This window comes from Typopeltis vanoorti, chromosome 4, assembly GCF_054136105.1.
Source record: "Typopeltis vanoorti isolate ZY-2024b chromosome 4, IOZ_Tvanoo_1.0, whole genome shotgun sequence".
NCBI lineage: Eukaryota > Metazoa > Arthropoda > Arachnida > Uropygi > Thelyphonidae > Typopeltis > Typopeltis vanoorti.
The window spans coordinates 147,998,461-148,025,000 of record NC_143552.1 but is presented as its reverse complement, the minus strand read 5'-3'; the positions used below and the strand labels follow the sequence as shown (position 1 = coordinate 148,025,000).

General features: G+C 33.9%; 1 protein-coding gene across 1 annotated transcript in view; it reads right to left on the bottom strand.

Moving 5' to 3' along the window:
* Positions 1–26,540, bottom strand: part of LOC150107739 (zwei Ig domain protein zig-8-like) — a 50,993-nt gene that overhangs the window by 6,479 nt on the left and 17,974 nt on the right. The window contains exons 2-6 of the mRNA XM_090391505.1: positions 18,551–18,759; positions 15,555–15,765; positions 9,922–10,221; positions 7,240–7,429; positions 2,733–2,818 (exon numbers count right to left, since the gene is read on the bottom strand). Of these exons, the coding sequence (XP_090247631.1) occupies positions 7,302–7,429; positions 9,922–10,221; positions 15,555–15,765; positions 18,551–18,759 (848 nt within the window). The 3' untranslated portion in view covers positions 2,733–2,818; positions 7,240–7,301. The remainder of the gene's footprint in view (positions 1–2,732; positions 2,819–7,239; positions 7,430–9,921; positions 10,222–15,554; positions 15,766–18,550; positions 18,760–26,540) is intronic.

Sequence of the window (26,540 nt, the reverse complement as noted above, 5' to 3'; positions counted from 1 at the left end):
TCCAGAAGATATTATGAATCTGGTTAGAGAAAAAAATAAGGCAAGAAAAAAAGATATCACAACACCAGGGCGCCGCATGACAAACGGATCCTGAACAGGTTCAACTCTCCAGTGAGAGATGCCCTTGCAGCCCATAGAACTCAACTCTGGGAAGAAAAACTAACCTCCATCTCTACTGATAACCACTCCATATGGAATCTCATCTGAAAGATTAAAAACAGAAACAAACCTCTTCCCCCCCCTCCAAACAGATTCAGGTCTCATCCACACTGATGCTGATAAAGCTGAAGCAATAGCAAATCATCTTGGAAAACAATGTAAACCTGCATACGATCACCTCAATTTTAACCACATAAAAAGAAGATCCACCGTAATATCAGATATTCACTCAATTATGCTATCCCATATTCCACTCAAATTGCACCCACCTCACCTGCTGAAATATATGCTATTATTAAGAAGTTCAAGAACAAAAAGGCTCCTGGACACGATGGTATCTCTAACAAAGTAATAAAGCTTCTATCACGTAGAGCTATTGTCCATCTGACAAATATAATTTACTCCATCCTTCACTACAAACATTTCCCTTCCTACTGGAAACTGGCGGATATAATACCGATCCATAAGCCTGGCAAAGATCCCAGATTACCTCAAAATTACAGACCAATCAGCCTCATCTCTAATCTCGGCAAAATTGCCGAGAAGGTAATTCTTACCAGACTTCAAGATTCAGTACTCCGATTAAATATCCTGCCTGAGGAGCAGTTTGGCTTCAGACAGTCGCATAGCACCACGCAACAAATACACAGATTGGTGGAACACATCATCACAGGTTTTAACTGACGTCAATGCACTGGGGCTGTTTTCCTTGACATAGCCAGTGCATTTGACAAGGTTTGGCATTACGGTTTGCTATACAAACTGATATCATCTGGTGTACCGATCGGAATCATTCATCTTATAAAGGCATACCTCTACGATAGGCGTATGCAAGTCAGGATGTGTGGGGTAGTCTCGACCCAAAAACGCATCTTGGCTGGAGTTCCACAAGGATCCTTACTAGCACCAATCCTATTCTCCTTATACTTGTATGATATACCACACAACCCATTATCTTCAGTTAAAGCCCTGTACGCTGATGATACAGGGATATTAGCCAGATCTTTAAAGCCTCACCTAGCCATCAAGAAACTGCAAGAAAACCTACTGCTAACCGAACAATACTTTTCTAAATGGTGCCTCCAGGTGAATCCCCTTGAAGAGTGTAGTTGTCCTATTCTCCAAAGATCACTGCTTCCTAAAGAAGATATTCTCCTTTTCAACACTAAAATTCCGTGGAAAAATGAGATCAAATATCTTGGTGTAATGCTGGTGACTTTCAACTCCCATATCAAGACTCTCTGTGCAAACACATCAAAATCCATAGCACAGCTGTATCCGTTAATTAACAGAAATAGTAAGCTGAGCACCAGAATAAAACCTCATGTACAAAGTGATGATTCGTCCAATACTCACCTATGATTCACCGGCCTGGAGTCATACTTCAAATTCTAATATTCTCAAACAACAACGCATCCAGAATAAATGTCTCAGAGTGATCCTGGGCGCCCCATGGTTCATCCGAATTGTCCAGCTACATCGGGACACGGGGTCCCCTATATTTATACTTTCATGCAGACTATAGCAATCAAATTCTTCTCAAAAGCATCTGTGCACCCTAACAAACTAATCCAACTGGCTGCAGATTATGACGTAATGGATTATTTCAAACATAAAAGACTTAAAGCCATCCTAAACTTCAACACCGAGGACTAATCTCCTAGCCCACTCAGGGCGAGCAATTAGCTCATAAACTTTCTCCACTCACAGTTGCTCTTAAGATAGCGGGGAATATGAAAAGCTTCACCCCTTATGCCAGTAATGTTGATAGTTGATGTGGGCAAACGTGTTATGTGGATATTACGCCAAACAGAGATTTCTTATTGGTATAAAGTTTTCTTTAAAATCTGCCTGGTTTTCAACTCTAACAACAGGAACGGAAACCGATAAATAGAACATAGAAACCAGCGAACTGCACGTACGTGATGTAGATCGTAATGGTCTCATTACATTAAGGTTATAGTAAAACTAACTCTAATAACAGATATAGTGATGATGTTTTCACAGTTTGGCATGGGACCCCTACAGATCTCCAAGAGTTCTCCATTCAGTATAATCATCACTTTTCACCATCGTATCCAGTTCACCCTTCAGTTAGAAGAGAACAATTAGATTAGGTCTATTATTTCTTCAACCAGATGGTGCTTAATTTAAGTCATACTGAAGATGATACGAGGCCGAACATTTTATATCATATATATATATATATATATATATGAGCTAAATTCGTCAGATTTTGGCATGTAGTGTGGATGTCGATCTTAATTCTGGCGGACTACACTGATGTATATTTATTGTACATCGTACATGTTTAAGCAAATAGAAATGACTGAAACAGAAATTAAATATTCATATCACAAATTGTTTCAAGAAAAAATTGGAAGCAAGTTCAATAAATAATAAATGAAATAAAAAAAATATTTATATACAAAATAAAATTCATAATACGAAACAAAGTTAGGATTTGGTTTCGAAGTAAGTAACCAAATTATTCTTATATTAACACACATTTCATTCGAATCATAAAAAATGAAAGGTGAATTATATCAATGAAGCATTTTCTAACTACTTACATTAAAATCTGGAATTAGTTTTATAGAAATTTATTCGGAAAGGTATCAGCAACTGGAAATGTTTAGTGTGTATTGGCACAATTTATCTGAAAAAGGGAAATGAAAATAGCATTTATTTTAACCAGCAAATACAACAAAAGAAGTTTAATTTATAATTTATTCAAAAATTAAGTTTGAACTAATTTGCATTTATTATAGGGTTATTACGTTTCTCAATTTCTTGATTAACAAGAATGGATAATCACTGATTTAGCTGTGACGTTTTTCATGTCACTGTGTGTAAAAGCATTCATTTTGGAGGCGAATTGCACGCAGAACGTAGCCCATAAAATGAATAAAACTTAAACGTAGAATTTTAAGAATAGAACAGAAATTATAATGGTTTCGAAATCCAGCTTCTTCTAAGGAATAAAAACAGTTAAGCTATATATTTATTATATAATAATACTTTATTTTTATTAATTTTATTACATTTATAAAATCATGATATTTTCTTTGGATCAATCCAGTTTAATTAGAATGTTTTCGTACACCCTTACTTTATTATAATCTTTATTATATTTCTGTACTCGTTTCAAGTTAACAGAGAATATCAATCCAATACTCTTGGAGGGTAATGAATGGCAATGCTGTAGCTAATGAAGTTTAACTGAGGTTCGGCTGTTGCTGTTACCCCCTTGGGCGATGAGATTCGAGAGTTTTTGAGTTCGCTCTCTTAGGGTTTTTGCCTTAAGGGAGCAATTTGAGTCTCCGGGGAGATTTTTCTCCGGCACGGCCCGCTGAGGGGCTTTGTCGGTGAATTATTTTCCTCGGAATTTGAGCGGTTCTGCTCGGTGGTGGCGTGTGGGTGGAAGGCCAACGCTGAGATGGACGGTCTTTCGCCCACGAATGAGTGGCCTAGGGATCGTCCGAATTTTTAGAGACGGCTTTACCTTTAAATTAAATATGGCAATGCTGTAGCTAATGAAGTTCTAACTGAGGCTCGGCTATTGCTGTTACTCTCCTGCCATGATCAGAGCTTTAATAGCTCAATAACACCTTATCCCTACACTGTCCTCTACAGATAACGGGGAATATGAAAAGCATTCTTGCTTCGCCCCTTTAAGCCAGTCCTTATAAGGACGATAACAGAGTTGGTGAGATCTGAAAGTCCTTTTTAGGACTTTCAGGGTAACGAATAGCAATGCTGAACCGAGGAAGTAAACTGAGGTTCGGCTGTTGCTGTTATCCTGGGTGTGAGTTTTTGAGTTCGCTCCCTTAGGGTTTTTGCCTTAAGGGAGCACCTTGAGTCTCCGGAAAAGGTGTTCTCCGGCACGGCCCGCTGAGGGGTTCTTGTCGGTGAATTATTTTCCTCGGAATTTGAGCGGTTCTGCTCAGTAGTCGGGGTGCTAGGACGGGGCGGCCGACACTGAGTGGAACCAACGCTGAGCGGTTCTGCTTAAACGGGGAGCCCGTCGGGGTACTTGGACGGGGCGGCCGTCAATGAGTGGAACCAACGCTGAGACATGGACGGTCTTTCGCCCACTATGGAGTGGCCTAGAGATCGTCCGATTTTTTGAGATTTTACCCTTTACTTACAAATCAGGGTAATCAATGGTAATGCTGAACCAAGGAAGTTAACTGAGGTTCGGCTGTTGCTGTTATCCTGGGTGATGAGTTTTTGAGTTCGCTCTCTTAAGGTTTTTGCCTTAAGGGAGCACTTTGAGTCTCCGGGGAAGGTGTTCTGCGGCACGGCCCGCTGAGGGGCTGTGTCGGTGGATTATTTTCCTCGGAATTTGAGCGGTTCTGCTCAGTGGTCGGGGAGCCCGTCACTGAGTGGAACCAACGCTGAGATATGGACGGTCTTTCGCCCACTATGGAGTGGCCTAGATATCGTCCGATTTTTTGAGATTTTACCCTTTACTTACTAACCAGGGTAACGAATGGCAATGCTGAACCAATGAAGTTTAACTGAGGTTCGCCTGTTGCTGTTACCCTGATGAGTTCGCTCTCTTAGGGTGTTTGCCTTAAGGGAGCAATTTGATTCTCCGGGGAAAGTGTTCTCCGGCACGGCTCGCTGAGGGGTTCTTGTCGGTGAATTATTTTCTTCGGAATGAGCGGTTCTGCTCGGTGGTCGGTTTCACTGAGTGGAACCAACGCGGAGATTTGGACGGTCTTTCGCCCACGAATGAGTGGCCTAGAGATCGTCTGATTTTTTGAGATTTTACCCCTTTACTTAAACAGAGGGTAACAAATTGCAATGCTGTAGCCAATGAAGTTTTAACTGAGGCTCAGCTATTGCCGTTACCCAGCCATGACTAGAGCTTTTAGCTCAATAATACCCCATCCACACAGATTTTCTTCATTCAGATGAAGGGATAAAGAGTCAAGGACTCAGTCCATCGCCAAGTTCTTTTAAGAACATCATCATAGCAAACAAGGTAATTATTGCCATTTTCATTCGGTTCCTTTCCTTTTTTTTTGTATTAGCATCAATATTATGATTGAATAAAAAATATCATGATTGAATTAAATATTATATTATATATAAATATAAAAGGAAGATTGAAATACTGTATTTAATTATAATTTTATAATTGTCTTTTCCATTAACGTTAATATAATAGAACACACACACACACACACATATATATATATAATATTCATCAAAACTTGATTTACTTCCTCAGTTTTACGAAAAGGTTGGTTATATTCCATTAACCCAAGGGCCTATGAGTTGTGGAAATACTTTCTGAAAATGAAAGCTGTGCCGAACAAAGCGGCCTTTTGCAGCTGCCCAATTTTTAATCCATCTAACTCGAGTGCTTCTAGATTTTTTTTCAATGTTTTGGGGATGGCACCTATTATTATGGAAACAACTTTCGTTTTTTTTTGCCAGATTCGTTCAACTTCGATTTGTAAATCGCGATATTTTGTAATTTTTTCATTTTCTTTGTCGTCAATCCAACTATCTCCGGGTACTGATGTTTCGATAAACGTAACACCCTTGTTTTCACTTTTTTCAACCACTGTGATATCGGGTGTATTACATTCCAAGCTTTTGTCAGTCTGGATTTTGAAATCCCAGAGTATTTTAGCTTTTTCAATCTCAACCACTTTCTGGTGAACTTTATGCTTCCAATGGTCTTTAGATACTTCAAACCCATACTTTTTACATAAATGCCAGTGGATTTATGTAAAAAGTATGTTATCTTATATTATCTTAGCTATGTTATCATGCCTTTTACGGTACTCAATTTGTGCGATTTTGCTGCATCCACTTATAAAGTGGTCTACCGTTTCTTCCTTTTCTTTGCACAATCTACATTTACCGTCTTCTTGAATTTTTGTATTTTTGCCTTCATAACGTTGGTTTTAATGGCCTGTTCTTGTGCTGCAAAAATTACCGATTCTGTTTCTTTCTTTAGTGCTCCATTTCTCAACCATTGCCAGGTCAAGTTGCTATCAGCGCTGTCCTCTATGCTGTGAAGGTATTTTCCATGCAATGCCTTATTTTTTTCTCCATGGGTTTAAATAAACTCTCTCTCTCTCTCTCTTTATATATATATATATATATATATATATATACAGTATATATATATATAACTATCATATGCACACGTAAAGCACAGTAATTAAATTTTAAATAAGTAAATATTTTGTCCTAAGTATCCAGTTATTTCAAACAATACTAGGAATCATTCCTAGTATTGTTTGAAATAATTCATAGTATTTATACTAATTATAATTCCTAATCATTCCTAGTATTGTTTGAAATAACTCTACTGATGACGTCCTAATATACTTAGGACGAAATATTTACTTATTAAATTTTAATTACTGGGGATTACGTGTGTACCTTTAGTATGAATACTCCACAGGTTTCACTATATAATAGAATATATATATATATATATATACATATTTATATACCCGAACACCCGCTAGGACTCGGACGCAGGGGCCACCATCACGCAGGGGACATCTTTTAAAACAGCTCTTTCAAAATTACTGTATACAAAGAAAAGCAATGATAGGTTGGTACCGTAAGAACCAGAGAAAAAAGATATTCCCAACGATTCCCTAATTAAAGACGTGTAGAAACCAGTCGACAAAAAAAAAAAAAAAAAAAAGGAGAAGAAGAAAATCGACGAGCTCGATTTCTGCGAAAATTGTTCGTCTGTTATGTAGTCGGTATCTTAGCCATACTTGCATGCTGTTCTTCGATGGAGAGAGAGGTTAAGTAATCCTCTTCAGTACTTATTGAAGCTATGTACAAATCTCAAATTGGGATAGCGTGTACCAAAGGTATCTTTAAATTTTCGTGTTGTGTATAAGGAAGTCGGTTCGGTTGGTCATTGATTACTTTAATAAAAAGAAATGAAATTCAAGGAACATTAAATCATGGATGACACGTGATGGATCAAATATTCACTGCGCTGAATCTCACGTAGTCCTCTCAACCCATCACATTAATTAAAACGCTTATTTCTCTCAACAATTCGGGTGTTGTTGTTTTGTTACTTACCAAACCATGTCGACAAAGGACGGACTGAAATCTCTTACAGCCTATTGTGTTGTCTTTTACTGTCAGGAACAGAGAAATATTACAACTGAAAAGAATATCACTAGCAAACGAAATGACCCGACACTGGAAACAATGGCACTCGATGTGGGTGAGTGGTTAAGGTCGTGCTGCATGGCTGCTCGTTTCTCACCTATTTAATAAAAATAGAATAAAATGATTTTTGTATGGACTTCGCAGAATACGAAAACATTTTATCACAACACTTTCATCTTAGTTAAATGTAAATAACACTGAAAGCATGAACCTACTCAATAAAGTTTACTTGAGGTTTTAAAGCGCAGCATAAGACATAATGACACTAAGGGAGGGAGAAGTAAGAAAGATGAAAAGAGAATAAAAAGGAGAAGCCTGAAAAAAAATGGGGAAAAAGCATAACAAATGTTTCTGATAATTATTGATATGTTGTATCCGTTTCTTAATGGGTGATATTTCAGCGTCATGAGTTTAAAATGAGAATACTAAAGCGGAATAAAATAAGTTGTGATAAAGAAGAATTAAATATTTCTTTTAGAGATTCGAAAGAAATATAAATATGCTAACTGTTAGTTAATCATCAGCATTTCTTAATTTTCCACCCTATCGCTATTTATAGGTTAAAATATTCAATTAAGATTATTAATTTTTTTCAGCATTAATAATTGTTATTAATTTTTAGAAGCTTTACATTCCTCTGTAGAGATCTTATTTCGGAATACTGTTAGAAGTGTAGATACTTAAGTAGCAAATATTTTGAAATTTTATTAACAAATTCTATAGAAGGTTGATTATGCGATATTAACAACAAAATTAGCTCGAATTTAGGAAAACAAAAAACCAACAAATAATTTATGAAATTTGTTATAAACAATTGGTTATAAACAACTTTCTGTATTTGTCTAGTGATGAACCTTGGATTGTTTACCAAACGGTGCAATGTATGTCCTCCTACGAAAGTCAATGTTACGGGAAAGGCGCGATTTTTTTAGTTCAAATAACAATTTCGAACACATAATTTAAAAGGCAGTGGAACACATTAGGTTCAGCCATTCTCTGATATTTATTTATTTAACAGTGCTATTTAACTTAAAAAATGTGTATTAATTAAAATGCGATGTTTATTTTAAATGGATTAATAAACGCTACAATCAGAAACCTTAATAACTAAACCATATTAGTACGTTGTTCAGATATCGAGTCTTTTTTTTTTTTTTTACTTTTTTTTTCATATTTTAAGAAATAAGTTTGCTTTAAAAAGATTTTGAAAACAACAAAAATGAAGCTATGTATTGTATTATGCTATGCTGTTGTAGCAGAAAATATAATACTGTATATACCGATAAAGTGAAATTATTTAGGTTTAAGACAACTTTTCAAGATTAAACGATAACGAGTAAAGACGGTAATTCATGCTCTATTTATGTGTCAGTTTGCACTTAAACGTTTACTAATTTCATATTTAGATGAAACTATTAAACATCTGTAGGGCATTACAGACTTCGGGATTTATGATCATTCATACTGTTTTCATAATATACCTGCATGCCAGCTTTGGAATTAAGCCTCTTACAACAATCAAGCAACACCAAAACTAAATCCTACTAATTTTACTTTAAAATTTACCTCTCTCTTTCAACAAGAGCTTTATCCCCATGTGGTTGCCGGGATAAGAATAGCACCAAGTCGTACGTGGCGACTAAAATTGGTACCCAGGGAGGGTAATAGATGGCAACGTGTAGCCAATGAAGTTCTAACTGAGGCTCGGCTAATGCTGCTACTCTCCTGCCATGATCAGAGCTTTAATAGCTCAATAACATCTTATCCCTACACTGTCCTCTACAGATAACGGGGAATATGAAAATCATTCTTGCTTTTCCCCTTTAAGACAGTCCTTATAAGGACAACAAGAGCTTTGAAACTTCTCAGTATTCGTTAATATTGAGAAAGTCTAGTTTCGTAATACTTCATCCGTTTCAGATAGACTTTTGCCCGAGACTAGTTTATTTGATTGCAGTTAAAAAGAAATCACTGACTGAAACAATCTAACTTCTCATTAGCCAAAATAAGATGAAATCATTTTGGCGACTCCTTGATGTGTCGATTTCATCAATAAGAAATACAACAATTTTCTAAAATAAATATTTTTCTGAGAAAACATACTTTAATATATTTTTTTAAATCTTAAAATTTCAAATATGTATTATTAAAATTCAAATATGTATAAATATGCATTACTCATATATAGACTTAAGTGGTTAATATTCTTTAACAGTCTCTGCTTCAAACACATAGCATCTAATACTTTCTTCACTTTCAGGGAATGGAGGTATATTTACGTCCTTTGTCTGAAACTTTTCCTAATCGGTTTACAAGGACTATAATTTGCTTTTCAAAAAGAATACTGACATGTTCCTTATCACTTCCAAACGCATGCCAGCCTTTTGTATATAGAAATGTATAAAATTATATATAAAGTAAATAAATTTTATCAAATGAGTTATACAAAAATTTTGAAAAGTTTATTTGAGTACGAATATTAAGCATCAGAATGATACTAAAAATGCAGAAATTTTAATTTCATTCTATAAAACAGGAATTAAAATATGCGACAGTCGTATTTAAAAATATTCTGGAGGCACACCTTACCCTTTATAACGTGTACATTAATACTTGTGGCATCTGCGTTTGATGGACAGCACGTGTAATTTCCCGAATCAGCAATTTGAGCATTTGTGATCAAAAGCCGACTAATGGCTGTGTCTCGATTGGCCTTTTGGACGGCGATGATTTTTCCTCTGGAAGAGTCGTAATTGATCATTCGCTCGTTGTGGTACCAGAAGACGAAGGCAGGAGGTTGAGAACTTTCGCTAATCATGCACGTCAGATTAATTGAACTTCCAGTCTTCACATACAAGTCCGGAGCATCTTTTATGTAAGCTTTAGGAACTGAAAAAATAAAAATAGAAATTAAATAAAGTAAGTAATGGTAAATAACTGACTGCTTAATTATTTAAATTTTAACTGAAAATTTTTTATTTGATTTTTGATGTCAACTCAACAAGTGGATACCGATAACGTATTAAACTACGATAACGTATTCACACACACACACACACACACACACACACACACACACACACACACACACACACACACACACACACACACACACACACACACACACACACACACACACACACACACACACACACACACACACACACACACACACACACACACACACACACACACACACACACACACACACACACAGCACAAGGTATGGATCTTTTTCTAGATAAATATCTATCTGAATTGAAATCGAATGTTTACGAAAATCGTGTAAACTTCTTACAACACTTGTAATAAGCGATCATCATTCATTGAAATAGAATGAATTCCCTATTTCCCGAATATTGCAACCTATAATCTCAGCAACAATAAGTTATTTATTATCATTCTCCCCCTCCCGAAAAAAACACCTCTATACGTTCAACGACCTTTTCGTTTTGGAAATTGCCATAACAATTGTTAAGCTGAGTGAGATGAGCAAGCTTTTGTACGAAGAATTTCTTAAGGACATTATCAAAAGGGAAGTCTACGAACATTCATCTTTCACTGTTTCTAATTCTTTAGTATTGAAGTAGCATTTTTTTTCTTAAAAGAATGGCATTGAATTTCCGAGTTATGAAAGATTCTCGCTGCTGTTGTTGTCATGACATGAGTGAAATATATCTCCAAGCTTCCGTCATCCAAGCAAATGCTTACGACACTTGCAATGATTTATAGTTGCTCCGTGAGCAATTATTCAAAAGGAAAACTTCAACCAATAATGACATAAGCGACTGTGAGTTTCCTAATAAAGACAATTAAGCCTATGTCACCAATAAAATTCAGAAAGGATACAATTAAAATTGAATTAAACAATTTCTTGATTGATTTCCTAAACATTTATTTTCTCTAAGGGTAATTTAAGGAATTTTATATTAAACCACAAATTTAAAAAATTCCGAATCGAGTAGCAGAGATTATTATGCTTTCCTCCTTCTCCATAGTTTTAAAATCATTTTGTGCTTTTTTAAATTCACAACCGATACTCATATTAATTACAATTTTAATTAGGCATTTGATTGAGGTAGCCTTACACCATCAGGCTTGATTTCATTATCCATTCTGTCGGTTGCTACAGAGCTGCGAAAACGGCGCTTCTCCGTATAAATTGCTTACTTGAAAAGAGTCTCTTATCTCCACCAAACCGAAATTGTGAATTTATCTTGATATCGTTGATATTCTCGGAAGCAAGAAGTTTCTCTTCTTCAAATAGATGTTTAAGGTTCTCCTAATAGAACAACTAAAGCGATAAGGTGAACGTCATAAGACGTTTGTCAACTGCATGAGATCTCAATGCGATTTATATAGTTTCAGAAAAACACAAATAAAATGAAGTGTATAGAGACTCAAAACAGTTTCGAAAACAGACCAAATCGAGCAGAGAGCTTAGACGAATACAATAACCTGCATCGGAGTTTTCCTTGATTTGCACTACTTAAAATAACACTACTTGAGCAGAGGGTTGTGCTGTCTTAAGGGTTCTGCAGGTCTCTGATGAAAACCAACAGTTCTAAACAGCTGTCTGGCCCTTGCATCTTAATGTACTAATAGAAAACGGACATAGTGGCTCCAGGTAGAGCTCGTGTCTTTATTACAAGTTAAGGCATTCTTTCCAAAAACTGTATTCTAATAAGATCTCTGGTCTATTTTCGAAACCTTTTTTGAGTTTCCATACATTCGTCTATGAAATAAGGATGGATTTATAATTATATCTCCTATTTCTATTAATTTATAATCGCCGAAATGAAGCCAATTAGGCTCTTCTCCAATAATTAAAAACCCTAAGTTTATAGGAATACAATGCTTCTTTCCTATCGGGAGCAGTTAAAATATCCCTAACTCAGTCGGTTACGGTTATACCATTTGGTGGGAAAAACGAGGTTAGAATCCCGTCCAGGGTGGGAAGAGCCCTGATAAGGACTCTTGCATTCAATGTTAGTTAGCCGACTTGTACGGTGATGACAGGGCTTATCTTTCCGAAAAATCGGAGGTTGTCATTCCTCAAACAAGGAAAATTAGCCAGAAAATTAATTCAATGGCCACTATTCTCTCAAGATGCTTCAGCAACAACCCGATTTTTTTGTTTGGGACTGGCTAATTCATTTTCAATTGAAAATTAATTTCTCTTGACATTAATTAACATACACATCCATAATTGTTACATTCACTCAAAGAGCTAGATATTCGCTGATGCCAAAATAACTCACTTAAAATAGTGACGTAAGTCCCTTGTTTTTTCCAAAGACCAGGAGTTTTCCTTGGTTTGCACTACTTAAAATAACACTACTTGAGCAGAGGGTTGTGCTGTCTTAAGGGTTCTGCAGGTCTCTGATGAAAACCAACAGTTCTAAACAGCTGTCTGGCCCTTGCATCTTAATGTACTAATAGAAAACGGACATAGTGGCTCCAGGTAGAGCTCGTGTCTTTAGTACAAGTTAAGGCATTCTTTCCAAAAACTGTATTCTAATAAGATCTCTGGTCTATTTTCGAAACCTTTTTTGAGTTTCCATACATTCGTCTATGAAATAAGGATGGATTTATAATTATATCTCCTATTTCTATTAATTTATAATCGCCGAAATGAAGCCAATTAGGCTCTTCTCCAATAATTAAAAACCCTAAGTTTATAGGAATACAATGCTTCTTTCCTATCGGGAGCAGTTAAAATATCCCTAACTCAGTCGGTTACGGTTATACCATTTGGGTGGGAAAAACGAGGTTAGAATCCCGTCCAGGGTGGGAAGAGCCCTGATAAGGACTCTTGCATTCAATGTTAGTTAGCCGACTTGTACGGTGATGACAGGGCTTATCTTTCCGAAAAATCGGAGGTTGTCATTCCTCAAACAAGGAAAATTAGCCAGAAAATTAATTCAATGGCCACTATTCTCTCAAGATGCTTCAGCAACAACCCGATTTTTTTGTTTGGGACTGGCTAATTCATTTTCAATTGAAAATTAATTTCTCTTGACATTAATTAACATACACATCCATAATTGTTACATTCACTCAAAGAGCTAGATATTCGCTGATGCCAAAATAACTCACTTAAAATAGTGACGTAAGTCCCTTGTTTTTTCCAAAGACCAACGTTTGAATACTGTAAAGGACAGGAGGCACTTTGCTTCGACACTTCCATTCGAAAACAAGCTATCACCATAAACGTGGTCCATCTACTCTTCGCATGATGCGTAGCCATCCACCTAAGTGATGGTTTAGTAGGAACGGAAACTCCTCACCGGCATATACTTACCCTTCCAACACACACACACACACACACACACACACACACACACACACACACACACACACACACACACACACACACACACACACACACACACACACACACACACACACACACACACACACACACACACACACGCACACAAATTCCTTTAAGTATGGTCGCAGCAGCTTTCCACAATAGCCTTCGGGGAGTAAATAAAGCATCTTTTCGCTGTGTTACATCATATGTGACCAGAGCGAGAGGCGCGTCATTTATCTCGTACGAGGTATTTGCGCCCTTCGCTCACGATATCATCCACTTTCTATGCTCCCATGCTGTTTCGCGTGAGGGAGGCGGCTCCGCCTGTTTTAAGCCATTCGATGTATCCCTGAACTACTTTCAACCATGAACAACGAATAACATGTACCTTACCGTATCGCAAACTGCGCCCGACGACGTTCATTCTTTTTAAACGTATGATATTATGCGTACCTTTGTACGAAGCATGTTGCTTTAATTTAACACATTAAACACAACAGCAATAAAGTAATTTTCTAGTGTTACTAGAATCACTGATTATTAGAATTGTGCCATATTAAAGAAGGCAAACAAATAAATTAACAGTTTTCCATGTGACTCTGATAATGCTAATATAACACTGGAGAAATATTTTATTTCCGTCATGTCTAATTCGCTAAATTAATCCAGTATGTTTTACAAACACATAATTAAAAAAACAACTAGCCATATTGGGATGTTTCACTACGGGATGGTCATATTATTTCTGAGTTAAGTCAGTGTATATTATTCATTAATTTCTTCGTTCAATGGTACAGAAAGACGCACGTTTTATACATTTGCTAAAAATAGTGATGGAGTTCACTTTGGTTTTTCTTTTTAACAAATAAGTCCAGCACCATAAATGTCGTTTTAGAATAATCCACTAAAGCATAGATGCAACAGCCAGAGATGAAAATTTCAATGTTAGAAATGGAATGGATGATTGGATTAAATGCATTAGAACAGTTCATATATTGAAGAGGAGCATTGAAGAGGAAAAGGTTGGTACTAGAATAGTGTTTTTAAAACTTAAGTCGATGGCATTGTTTTAACTGATCCCTGATAGTTTTAATGGAAACTTAAAGAAAGTAATAAAAGTTTTATATAATATTTTAATTACATCTTACATTGATGTCTGTGTGCGTGTTTGTGTGTGTGTGTGTGTGTGTGGGTGCGCGTGTTTCTAGAAATAAGCAAATACAAATAATCGTGTTAATTTCGTTTTGAAATAAAAAATTAATTAAAATTTAATTTTAATTTAATTTTTTCTTCAAATATTTCTTTAAAACTCAATTGATTTAAAGCATTTACAAAAAAAAGTGCTAGCATTTTGAGACATGCTATATTAGATTAATGCGATCCCTTACATAAGAGATAGTAGGAAGTGATCACATTGTCGTTAGAAAAATAAATTGCCAAGATATGAGGCAACCGGAAATGATCTTAAACTGATTAAAATAATTTAAGTTTAAAAAGAAACAGTCTTTTTCGGATTTATTGTAGTTCTGTATTGTACTAATGGTAACAGATTTCAGCATAGCATATCCCAAGATGAGAAGTCAGATTCTCCACTGGAAGATAAATTTTGTTATCCTCTTGCGATATCAACGAAACTGTTCTGATTATGAATCACAAACAAAGAAGCTCTTTTCCTTTATTGGCGGTGCAGAAAATTGCTTTATTGAAGGAAATGTGCATAAGACATCCATTTTGAAAATAAATGGGACCTCAGTATTTCACTGCTGCATTTTGTTATTTAATCTGACATAATGTCGCTAATATCACTTGACTTATAAGTAAATTATCCACAAAGTCGAAGTTTATATACTAAAATACTTTGCGCGTAGAAATATTTTAGTGAGATTTATTACCAGTCACCTACCTACAACAGTTAGCATTACGAACATGCTAATGAGGGGATGTGTGTTCACTTGACACTCATAAAGACCTGCGTCTGATAACTGCGCCAGTTTGATTTGAAGCATCCAATCGTCTGTCCTTTCCAAGTGTGAAGCTTGAAACCTTTCATCTGCTGTGTAAGTTGTGATACCAACTGTCAGAACATGAAAGTCCCTCCTCCTTATCCAGGATACCTAAACATTTAATAGTTAAACAGAGAAATAAGAAACAATGGAATTTTTAAAAGTTCCCTATATTTTATTAAGTTAAAAAATAAAGAAAATATAGCCGTGACTTTCCAAAGAAATCAGTTGATGTGTAGTTTTTTGTTATTTATGTATATTTTATTACTGACTATTTTTAAAAAATAAATAAGAGGATCTTAATATTAAATTATGATCTCTTATTCTGTGCCTAATAATAAACAAGATTATTTTTATTCCATAGTAAAATCGTTGGAAAGGTCCGAACAGCTATTATAAGGAATTGAAGAACTCTCCCTCTTGAACTCAAGTTTTTCATCCCGCAAAACAGGAGCAATTAGCAGACAATACATCGACCATTATATTTTAAATTGCTCCAGTCGTAATTCCAACCGGACAATGTTAGTGAAGATGACGAATCTATTGGGGAATTTTTCTCTCATCTCTTTTCATAGAGGATTTTTCGCCTGAGAAATAAATCAGCTTTCGCGCGCCTGAGTTAAGACAGCTATAATCTCCTCTGTAATCTCCATACTCTTTCTAAACAGTCCATTCCAATTACTGGAAGTTTAATTGGTACTGATTCGGCGCCATTTCCACAAAGCCTTGTTTAATTTCAAAACGACAATGATTTCTTGAACAGAGAAACATTCATTTCCCTCTTTGTTTGTTTTTTTAAAGAGTTTTAACCAATTCACAATGTTTTCAGCTATTCCACTTCAGACACGATAATTTAGTTTCACAGGCGACAAAACTCAGCATTCTCCAACAAGCGCCTAAACCCGAAAAAAATATTGATTCATAATTTGCCATATAAAATAAATAAATAAATAAATCCCGCTAACGCTTTTACGCGAGGCCTGTCGATATATTACGTGGATTATCTCTCAAGAATATTATTGCTTTTTCAAGTGAAGATGAGTAGTGTGAAGAGTTCATATGAAGATTTTCTTTTCCTCTCCCCTCTATTACCCAGGAAATTCGGATGTTTCATTTTCAGAAACAGGATGCGTTCACAGTTCATACAAAATAAGTTAACAGAACTTTATAATGAGTCTTAATTTTCTTCGACTGATTTTAATTAGCAAATCAGATACCACGAAAAATCAACGGCCATGTTATACCAATACAGAAAGTACCAAGCCATAAATCACATAAACCCACACTTTCCTAATAATGCAACGTCATCATCACTCGCTTTTAAGATGTGAACATAAAAGCTGTACATTAACGATATGACTTCCTTCCAGTTCTCTCAAAAAATATTCAAGTATTCTCGTGTGCAATGCAATATTAAAAAGTCACTTTTTTTATGAAAATTATTAACGGCTGCAGCGCAAGCATCTTATTTACGTGATCAAATTTCTTATTACATATCCGAAGTTTAGGATGAAGCACACTTAGAATGTTTTAATATAAGACCCGGTTGTTTTTGCACTCCATTCTCCACTCTAACAGTTCATAACTTACGCTGTTATTTGTGTGCAAGAGAAAACACGGGAACATATGAGGAGTAAATTATGAGAGTAATAAAAAATAAAGTTTTAATATAAAAGCTCATAAATTAGAACAGAAAGTGGCAACATCTGTTCTCATAAGATAAATACTTTTCTGAACTGAAGCTAGTTTTAATATAATAAAAATTTAAGTTTTTCTTAAAGAGAAGCAATTTTCATTGTCTTAAATGTATCAAAACAGTGATTGTATGCAATGTAGGGAGATCAAGTATGAATAGTATAATGTGAATATAAATAATATCGTTATTAATTAGAATTAATTTTTGAAATTGAATGATTTAAACATCTATTATAATATTAATTATATAATAATAAATGATATAAGGTACTATAAATAGCACAATAAATTTTTAAGGAATGCAATATAAAAATACATAAATTCTGTATTTGTGTAATTCTGTAAATGTGACTTTCTAAGATACTTGTATTACATTACATTACAAGTATTAAAATTAACCCTCAACAGAAAATTAAATTTTGAAATCGATCCAAAATTGGTTAAAAGGCTTCGAAATACTTTCTTCTCATCCCGCTAAACATTAGTGAATTAAGAATCTGGATAGGCTTTTTTATTATTTTTACCATCTTTCTATTCTAAGAAAATACGTCTGTCATTTAATATAAATGTTAAACTTCAGTGACCTTATTTATGCTTATTCCCATGCACTGTAAATGCCATTGGAACTAAACCTGGAGTTTTCAAGAATAAATCCATTGATTACTAGAACCGATGACAGATGGCGCCTTATTACCGCAATCTGAAGATGAAAGATGTAAAATAAGGCAAGAGCGAAAAAGAGGAGTACGAAATTAAGCACAAGCTCATGAAGAAAATAGAATAGGTACATGTAAGAAATGAGGGAGGATAAGCAAGACTAAAGGAATACAATCTTGCTTCCATTTGTATGCTGACGGAGTAATCGCCAAATGGCAATATTCATCTAGCTAAAGGTTTGCCATAGGGAACAAATGAAGTTGAGATAATTTAAAACAAATTTTATTCACTGCCCATGTTAATCTAGTTCTTATTAAATTTTCCAGTGTTTTAACCCAGTTAATGAATCCAGATAGAGAGAGAGATGAAAGATATCCAAATCTTTCAATTCTTCTCAATTATTCTGAAAGAAGAATTATTCTTAAAGATTTGGATATCTTCAAAGTTCGACAAGCGCTTAAATACCGTATTTATGTATTGAAATATAGAATAAAGATATAATTTTTATTCTATAGTAAAGAAAATAACGCCATGAAGGCCTTACCATTTTATCTCCTAAATTACGCACAACACAGTGAAGGTACACCGTCTGTCCCAACTGAGTGGTGATGTTTTTTGGCACATTAGGGTCGAATGATGGTTTCCGAAAAAAAGGGAATTGATATCTTCTAGAAGGCAAAGGTGATCTTTTCTGACTATCACTGGCAGAAAATTCATTTTTCAATAAGTTTTCTTGGACTACAGTGGCGGCACCTGTTAATGAAATGAACTAAAGTTTTAATAATTATTTCAAGGTTCAGTATAATCACTGTCAAAAAATCATTTTATAAGTATTAAATAAACTGACATTTGCGTAGATGTTCAAATATATTTTAAATTATGTTCAATACTGTATATTTAAAATTAAAGAAATTAGAACTTTAGGTTTTTAAAACGTTATTTCATTTGCGTCATCCTCCGATATACAGTGTTTATATTAAAAGCCGAAACGAGCAGAGTGCTAAATTTTGAATTAAAATCCAAATTGTTAGTCTTGTTTCTTGTGGAACTTGCAATAACTCAGTTAAAATTATTCTCCAAGAATAAAATTGAGATGGTTATAATGATTTGACCAGTTTAAAGAATGTGCGATATTCAAAGTAACGTTGTAAAGGTCTCATTTTAGTTTTTAGAACACTGCAAAGGACATTTTATGATCTGACCAGCAAGATTAACATATTAATATCCAGTCAACTGAATAGAGCGATCAATTTTAATATTCAAGATATTTTGGTAAGTTTGTCGAGTCTTTTATATTTAGCTGTAATTGAACAATTCTTGATATTTCAAATATTTTTATTAAATTCCTTTACAAATACTGTACTACATGACAGAACTACATGAAAAAGTTGTATCACTGCTAATTTCGTTTCGACAATTATTCCTCCAAATTAATCTGTCATCAGTTAAAACTCCAATATTATCAAGATCTTAAGTTTCTGTCTTTAACCCACTTTTTACTGTATCGATGCATCTGGATCTTGGCATTACATACCTCTTTTAGTAATTTTTGCTCTCCCATTCTATTTAAGTGAGATTATACGACCTGAGATTAGCTCTGATAATCTCAGGTAGTATAGGTATGCTAGCAATTGTTAGCATTCAGGAATGCTAATAATTGCAAGTTCTTTCTTAATATCCACATTTTAAATATGATGCTGCCATTGATGCCATCTGATCAATCCCCTAATCTTTCTCAGAATTCTCACATCTGTGATTCTAGTCTTTGATGAAGTGTTTTTTTTCCTAACCCAGCTCTCTGATCCACAAGTTAAACCTGATTTAAACTCTGTTTTGCATAAATTTAATTTATGCAAAACAGAGTATTTTGACTAACTTAGTATTTTGACTAATTTATCTCTTATTTAATACAAATTTATTCATTTGACTTTCTGTCATATACTAGCTTAATTAATTCTGCTGTCTATTTCCAAATTTCATTTGTCACCTTCACCTAAATAGTCAAAATGTTTTACTTGTCCAGTAGGTTATCCATCACAAGATGCAGTTGAGATTTTGTTTCTGCCTATTTTCATTGGCTATTTATTTGTTGCTGATTTTCAGACTAAATATATTACAACAGTTATTCAATTCAGTCAGAGCTAACTTTATGGATTATCTAATATCCCGCTTAACAATTTCAGTTGGCAATCAGATATTTTCGAAATCTTGTAGCAGTTTATATATAAAGGGGATTTTTGTAGTTTGCTTTGATCTTGTCAATGAATGGAAATCGTCGAAGAATTTTGCATTCGGATAAGTCTGGTGAGAATGTAGAATACGTCAAACATGTAGCAGCATATTTTATCAAATACAATGAGATAAATGGTTATTGGTTTTTCTGCAAAGACGTCATGCAAGTGAAATAAATCTCTTTAGAAATTCTGGTCTAAAATTTTTCACATGAAGCCTTAGGATTTCGGTCACTGAAATTCCCCTGACGAAATTCCCCGAATATTTTCTAATCTTTTTTGTCTCGATCCGAGGAAAGCAAACGAGATTCAAGACCCTTCAGAGATTTATAGATCTGAAAGAGAAAGGTGTCTAATTTATTATAATTTTAATATCAGTAAAACGAGTAACGTATCATATAGATTATAGACGATAATTAAAATTTTATTACGAATTAATGAGAACTATTCAGTGATCGGAATAAATACAATGTTACTTGTCATTTTATACATCGATTTATGTTTCTTTAAATATGACACAATCAATGATATTATTATATGACTAATATGGCTTCAAGTGAAGTGTATCGAAATAGTTACACAAAACTGACAATTTTGTTACACTCAGCCGCATGAGTCAGTTCTCCCTCAGCATTATTTCTCTCATGACGGTGCGTTAGTGAAAAAAAAAATTCTACGGGACTTTCATGCCGAAAATGTATGATGAAGTTGTTAGTTTTCATTTTTAAATTTGGATCACATTTCATAACTTTTTGATGAGATAAAAATTATTTTATAATTTTCTTAATTTTATATATTGAATATGCAAAAGGGGGGCGATATTGTGGATCCTTGATATTTTATAGTGAAATATAGAAATGAGCTTTAAAATGTTTAGAAATTTACCAGAGAACATAACATATTATATAACCTTCGGCATGAGAGATGCCTTGGTTCGCACTGCTTAAAAGACACAAACTCTACTCTTAAGTACGTATATTTCTTTTTTAATGCTTATATTAGGGTTCACTGATTTTACAGCTGTTTTGAACTCTTAGTTCTTATCAAAGATCATGCAGACAGGTAGAGAGAGGGCAAAACCCTTCTGAATACTGTAGCAATCCTGTCAGAAAGTTAAATTCATCATAAGTATATTCCCGATAGGTAACAGACAATCGAGCAGAAAGACCTCAATTTAACTTTCTGACATTATTTTTATTTATTTTATTCGGATGCCAAGTTTATTTCTCTCGTAAATTTCGAAACATTTTAAAGGTTTTTTTTTCTATATTTGAGGATAAAATATGAAAATCTGCATAAATCCTCCTGTTTTTGCACCATCATGATCATCATCATCGTAACCACAATTCTAGAATAAGATGGTTATCCTAGAATTGATAACCTTCTAAGAATCTATGCCTATAAGTACGTTTTGTATGTGATCTCGTGGCAGATTCGTGGGATAAAACAATCTTTCTACCCCCGTATGAGACCAGATAACTCACCTTCAGTGAAAAATCTCTGATAAATATTCTTCACGTCATTAATGGGATTTGAACCTACATCTTCGTCGACTGAGCTACAGAGACTCTATATTTAATCTTACGTACGCCAAATTGATGCCTTTCGGTCTTATAATTATAACATTTTCAATTTAGCTTCAAAATGAAAATCAATCAGTCAATCTGAAGTTTGGAAGCACTGTGAGAAATGTAAAAATGGGGAAGCACCAGTGTAGTTATTCTCCAAAACAGATTTCGCATAAAAAATCGGACATTAGTGAGATGATAACGCATTTAAAACGCATGCATTAATAATATTTTAAAACATGGAATGTGGAAAATACGCACCCTTCAAGTAGCTCTCAAAATGAATTAGGGCCGAGCCGATCCGTCAATTTCAAACTTTTGTAAAACAAGAAATCTCGATATGAACAATTACCAATAGTTATTTTATGCGGAAATCAATTTCAAAATAAATAATAAATTACGAAAGAGTCAGTAAGATATCTTAAAGTTAATTTTGGACATCCACGAACATCAGGAAAAGATATTTCAGTATTTATTGTTTATTCAGATGATGCAAAAAATTATAACTTACGATTAGTTTGCACATAACTGGAAAAACGTTCATCAATTGATGTTCAGAATACTGTGGACTTACGAATGCAAGAATTTTGAATACTTTTGGAAAGCATACTGTAACTATAACGACAGATGGATGCAGAAATTTGGATGTCAAATTTTACTATGCTTTAATCATACAATTCTTGACGTATTTCAACAATTGCATTATTTAAAGATATATTAAACATGTAAATATATTTTAAAAAATAGTTTCAGTGCCAGAATTAGAAGAAAATGCCCCCAGTACCGGAACAGAAAAATAGCCGAAACTCCGCAGATTGTATTCTTGATTTCTTTCTAGATGGGGTACTCTTATGTTAACATCATAGTCTTTTCAAGTTTCTTTAAAGCTTTCTAAGATTCTTGAAACATTCATGTTTTTAACCTTCGAGTGCTTCCCAATTAGACATAAAAGTGACTGATAATAGCCGCTAATTGTTAAAAGATGGAAGACAAAAAGTAGTGTCTGCGGCAAACATTTTTATATTTAATTTTGCCTTCTGAGCTTTTTGTAATGGATATTATAATTAAATACTAAAAATAATATAACTTTTTTTTCTTTTAATAGGAACAATTAAATTCGATTAAACCTGTTTCTATAGGCGATTTTTTTTTTCAGCTCAGACATAAAGTGATATTTATTAAGAGCCGTTCTTATTACGTAAAATGACTCGCTTATGCCCATTTATACCCCAAACGCTGTCGTTTTATTTTCAAAACATATCTGAAAGTGGTAATAACTGGTTTTTATGGAAACTGAAAGGATACTATAAAAGAAACCAAATTGCATCTCACCGGCTGAAACACCCAAGTGATTCAAGCAAACTTTATTTAAAATGGAGGAAGCACTACACGGAAATCCAAATCTACTCAAAGAACACACAGAAAATGGAATTTAAAATTTATACTTTGAATAAAGTTCACACATAAGGCAATAAAATAACTCGACATAAAATGTATGGGAGATCTTACTTTAGCACATTAGATGGTCCGGATGTTGTGGTTATGTTATATTTAGAAATGTGTGAATAGAATAAGCAGAATATAGTACAAAGGGAGAGAGAGAGAGGAAGAAAGTGTACAGTATATATATTATGTATAAATTTTGAGCTGGTGACTACGGAAGACACTTCTTCCAACAGGATTATACAGTCCCAGCGGTGAAGAATGCCACTGGAAGGGGATGCTAGTATGGGAAAGCCTTTCACTGTATTGTTTTTGGGTCCGATTTTTGTCGACAATATAATCGGAGTAATTTTGTAATCTCCAAGATACGACAATGCACATCTATGCAGTTGGCATGTTTTAAAAAGTAATTATTTCTATTTTAGATCAGTCAGAACGTTTTGAACACTTTGTTGGAACAATATTGTACGGATGAACTAGTCAGTTCGGAATCCTGATCTTCATCTAACTGATTATTTGAGTGATCAGCGGAAAGCAGTCTAAAACACTGTTCATAGAAGCGATCTTCACTAGCTGAAGATGATATCTTCAAATTTTATCAAATATTTGAGGAATTTGAGTAAAATATAAATAAACACATCATTCATCTGAAAAGAATTAGTTTGTTATTTTTTTTTTAATTGATCAGTAAATTTTTATATTTACTCTTCATGTGTTATTTTATTTTATTCATTTATTGTTTCATTTTACCGCACATATAAATTTTATAGATTATCCACAAGTAGGTTAGGTTCGTATCAGGAGTATTATTTAAGCATCTCTGGTTTTTCTCCAATATATTAATCTATCCCCAAAACTTTTACTAGCTTTCCCCCAAACTATTGAAACTCATATTACATTCACTTATCTTTATCTTTAAAATAAGACAAACGAAATTGTAATACAAAAGAAACAATGTTTGAATTAAATAACTATACAAATATAATTATTTACATGAAAAAAAAAACTAAGAGATTACACTTTTCTCACACATTTATCCGCTTTAAATTTAAATGCAGGAAAAAAATCCAACAACAACAAACAAAAGAAAGGAAACAAATTTCTTTAGTAATTCAGGATTTAGTTTAATCCTGTTTAATTTAAGATTAAACAAATATTGCATATTAATACAATCAGTTCCAATTAAGCAGTCTTTTCACACTCTGGTTACTAGGTTAACACCCATTTCAAGATAAGGTACACATCCTACTTCTGCAACTTAAACACAGATTATCTCAGGAATAATTACCTCACTCCAGAAAGCTTAACATGAAGACAAAATACATTAGAGTAAAACGTCTTGTCTACAGTTCGATAAACACAATCTTCATTTTACATATATCCATTTCCTATTCTTAACTGAATTTTTCTTCTTGACTTCAGTATTCTGTAACACTATCACAACGAACACTGTTTAGAATAAACACAACTTTCCACTTGAGATAAAATGTTCCGTCTTTATTCCTTTCTAGAAATAAAACGCAGGGTTATAATAAGTAAGCAGTAGACAGACATCTTGTGTTGGAGCTTACTTTATCTAAACACGAGCACCTGCCATGAGCAAATATTCTACCTTTTATTAGCACTTTTGATCAAAGCTTCATCGAATTGAATGCAGTTTCGATATTTATCACCCTAAAAGAAACCAACTAATGCAAAAGGTTGTATTCTCCTCACTTTAGCTCACTTCCAAAACTTTTAAAGTTTCCCAAGATCAAAAATAATAATCCATAATAATGGATATTTTTACCTTCGTACATTATATCAATTGCAGCTAATATGTCTGAATAGGGGACGAAAATTTCCAGAGTTAATGCTGACAAGTTTGTGGTAATTTTCAATCTAAATATGACATTTTTCATTCCATCTACATAACATATTGGGGCGTCTATCAATTAAATGTGTTTTGTGTTCATAAATTTGAATCGATACTTATCAATTTAAATTATGTCACAAAAACCTGGAAATCACCCAGACTTCCGAATTTTTGGAAATCCACGAACATAAAAGAGAAGTGAAAATATCAAAAATCGGACAGGTTTAGATCAGGAAAAGATATTTCAGTATTTATTGTTTATTCAGATGATGCAAAAAATTATAACTTACGATTAGTTTGAATATAACTGGAAAAACGTTGATCAATTGATGTTCAGAATACTGCGGACTTACGAATGCAAGAATATTGAATACTTTTGGAAAACATACTGTAACTATAATGACAGATGGATGCAGAAATTTGGACGTCAAATTTTACTATGCTTTAATCATACAATTCTTGACGTATTTTTTATAAATGCTTCAGCAGTTACATTATTTAAAGATATATTAAACATGTAAATATATGTTAAAAAATAGTTTTCCTAGACCATACTAGAACACGACTCCATGGTTATCGATGATTTTTGAAGGTATGTAGACGAGAATACGTGATACCACGAAAGGCTGTGAACCTATAGTACATTAGTCGCGTGGGTGACCTAAGAATTTTTTTTAAATATTTTTCCTGATAAGACTAACTAACCAGCCAGAATACGTACGTTTCTCTATCGTTCTGGTATTTAATAGAGTACACTTAATGCAGAATAAGTACTTATACTTTTCGGTGACAGGAGAAAAAATAAAGCCAATAATTAACTTCACCTTTTATTTTGAAATCAGTAAAGAAGAAGATTTATATTTTGAAATGGAAATCTTGAATAAGTTAGTGAAATATAAAAGTGTATCAGTTATTCTAATATACTAAATCAGTTTTAGTTGTGAGGTATTTCTATCCGAAAGCACATAAACAGCAAAGAAATATTTTAACTGAAATTCTTTACGCGAAAAACTACTTCCTTTTATGTTTCAGTTTTATTAACACCTAAAAGAAATGACCGATGCTATTTTTACATACCGCTAGTTGATGGAAACGTGACCATAATATTTCTTTACTTACCTTAGCTCATCCATCAAAGGTTAGGAGAGTTCTCCGACTCTATCATACTAGAACACTAACGGCACTAAAATTATATGACCTCTATTACTTATTCGACTGCTTTACTATGCTTAAGATCTCTCTTACAATTATTAATAAATTAATACACGTAGTAACTACCCTGTAGGATGATGTAATTTAATATTTTAATTCTTACAACCTAGTGTTAATTTTTCAATAAGAATTTTACAACCCAGTGTTAATGTGTTTGGAACCTTAAGAAGGCATGAATTAATTCAACAATACATGAACGAATCCACTAATGAATTCTCGTCCCTC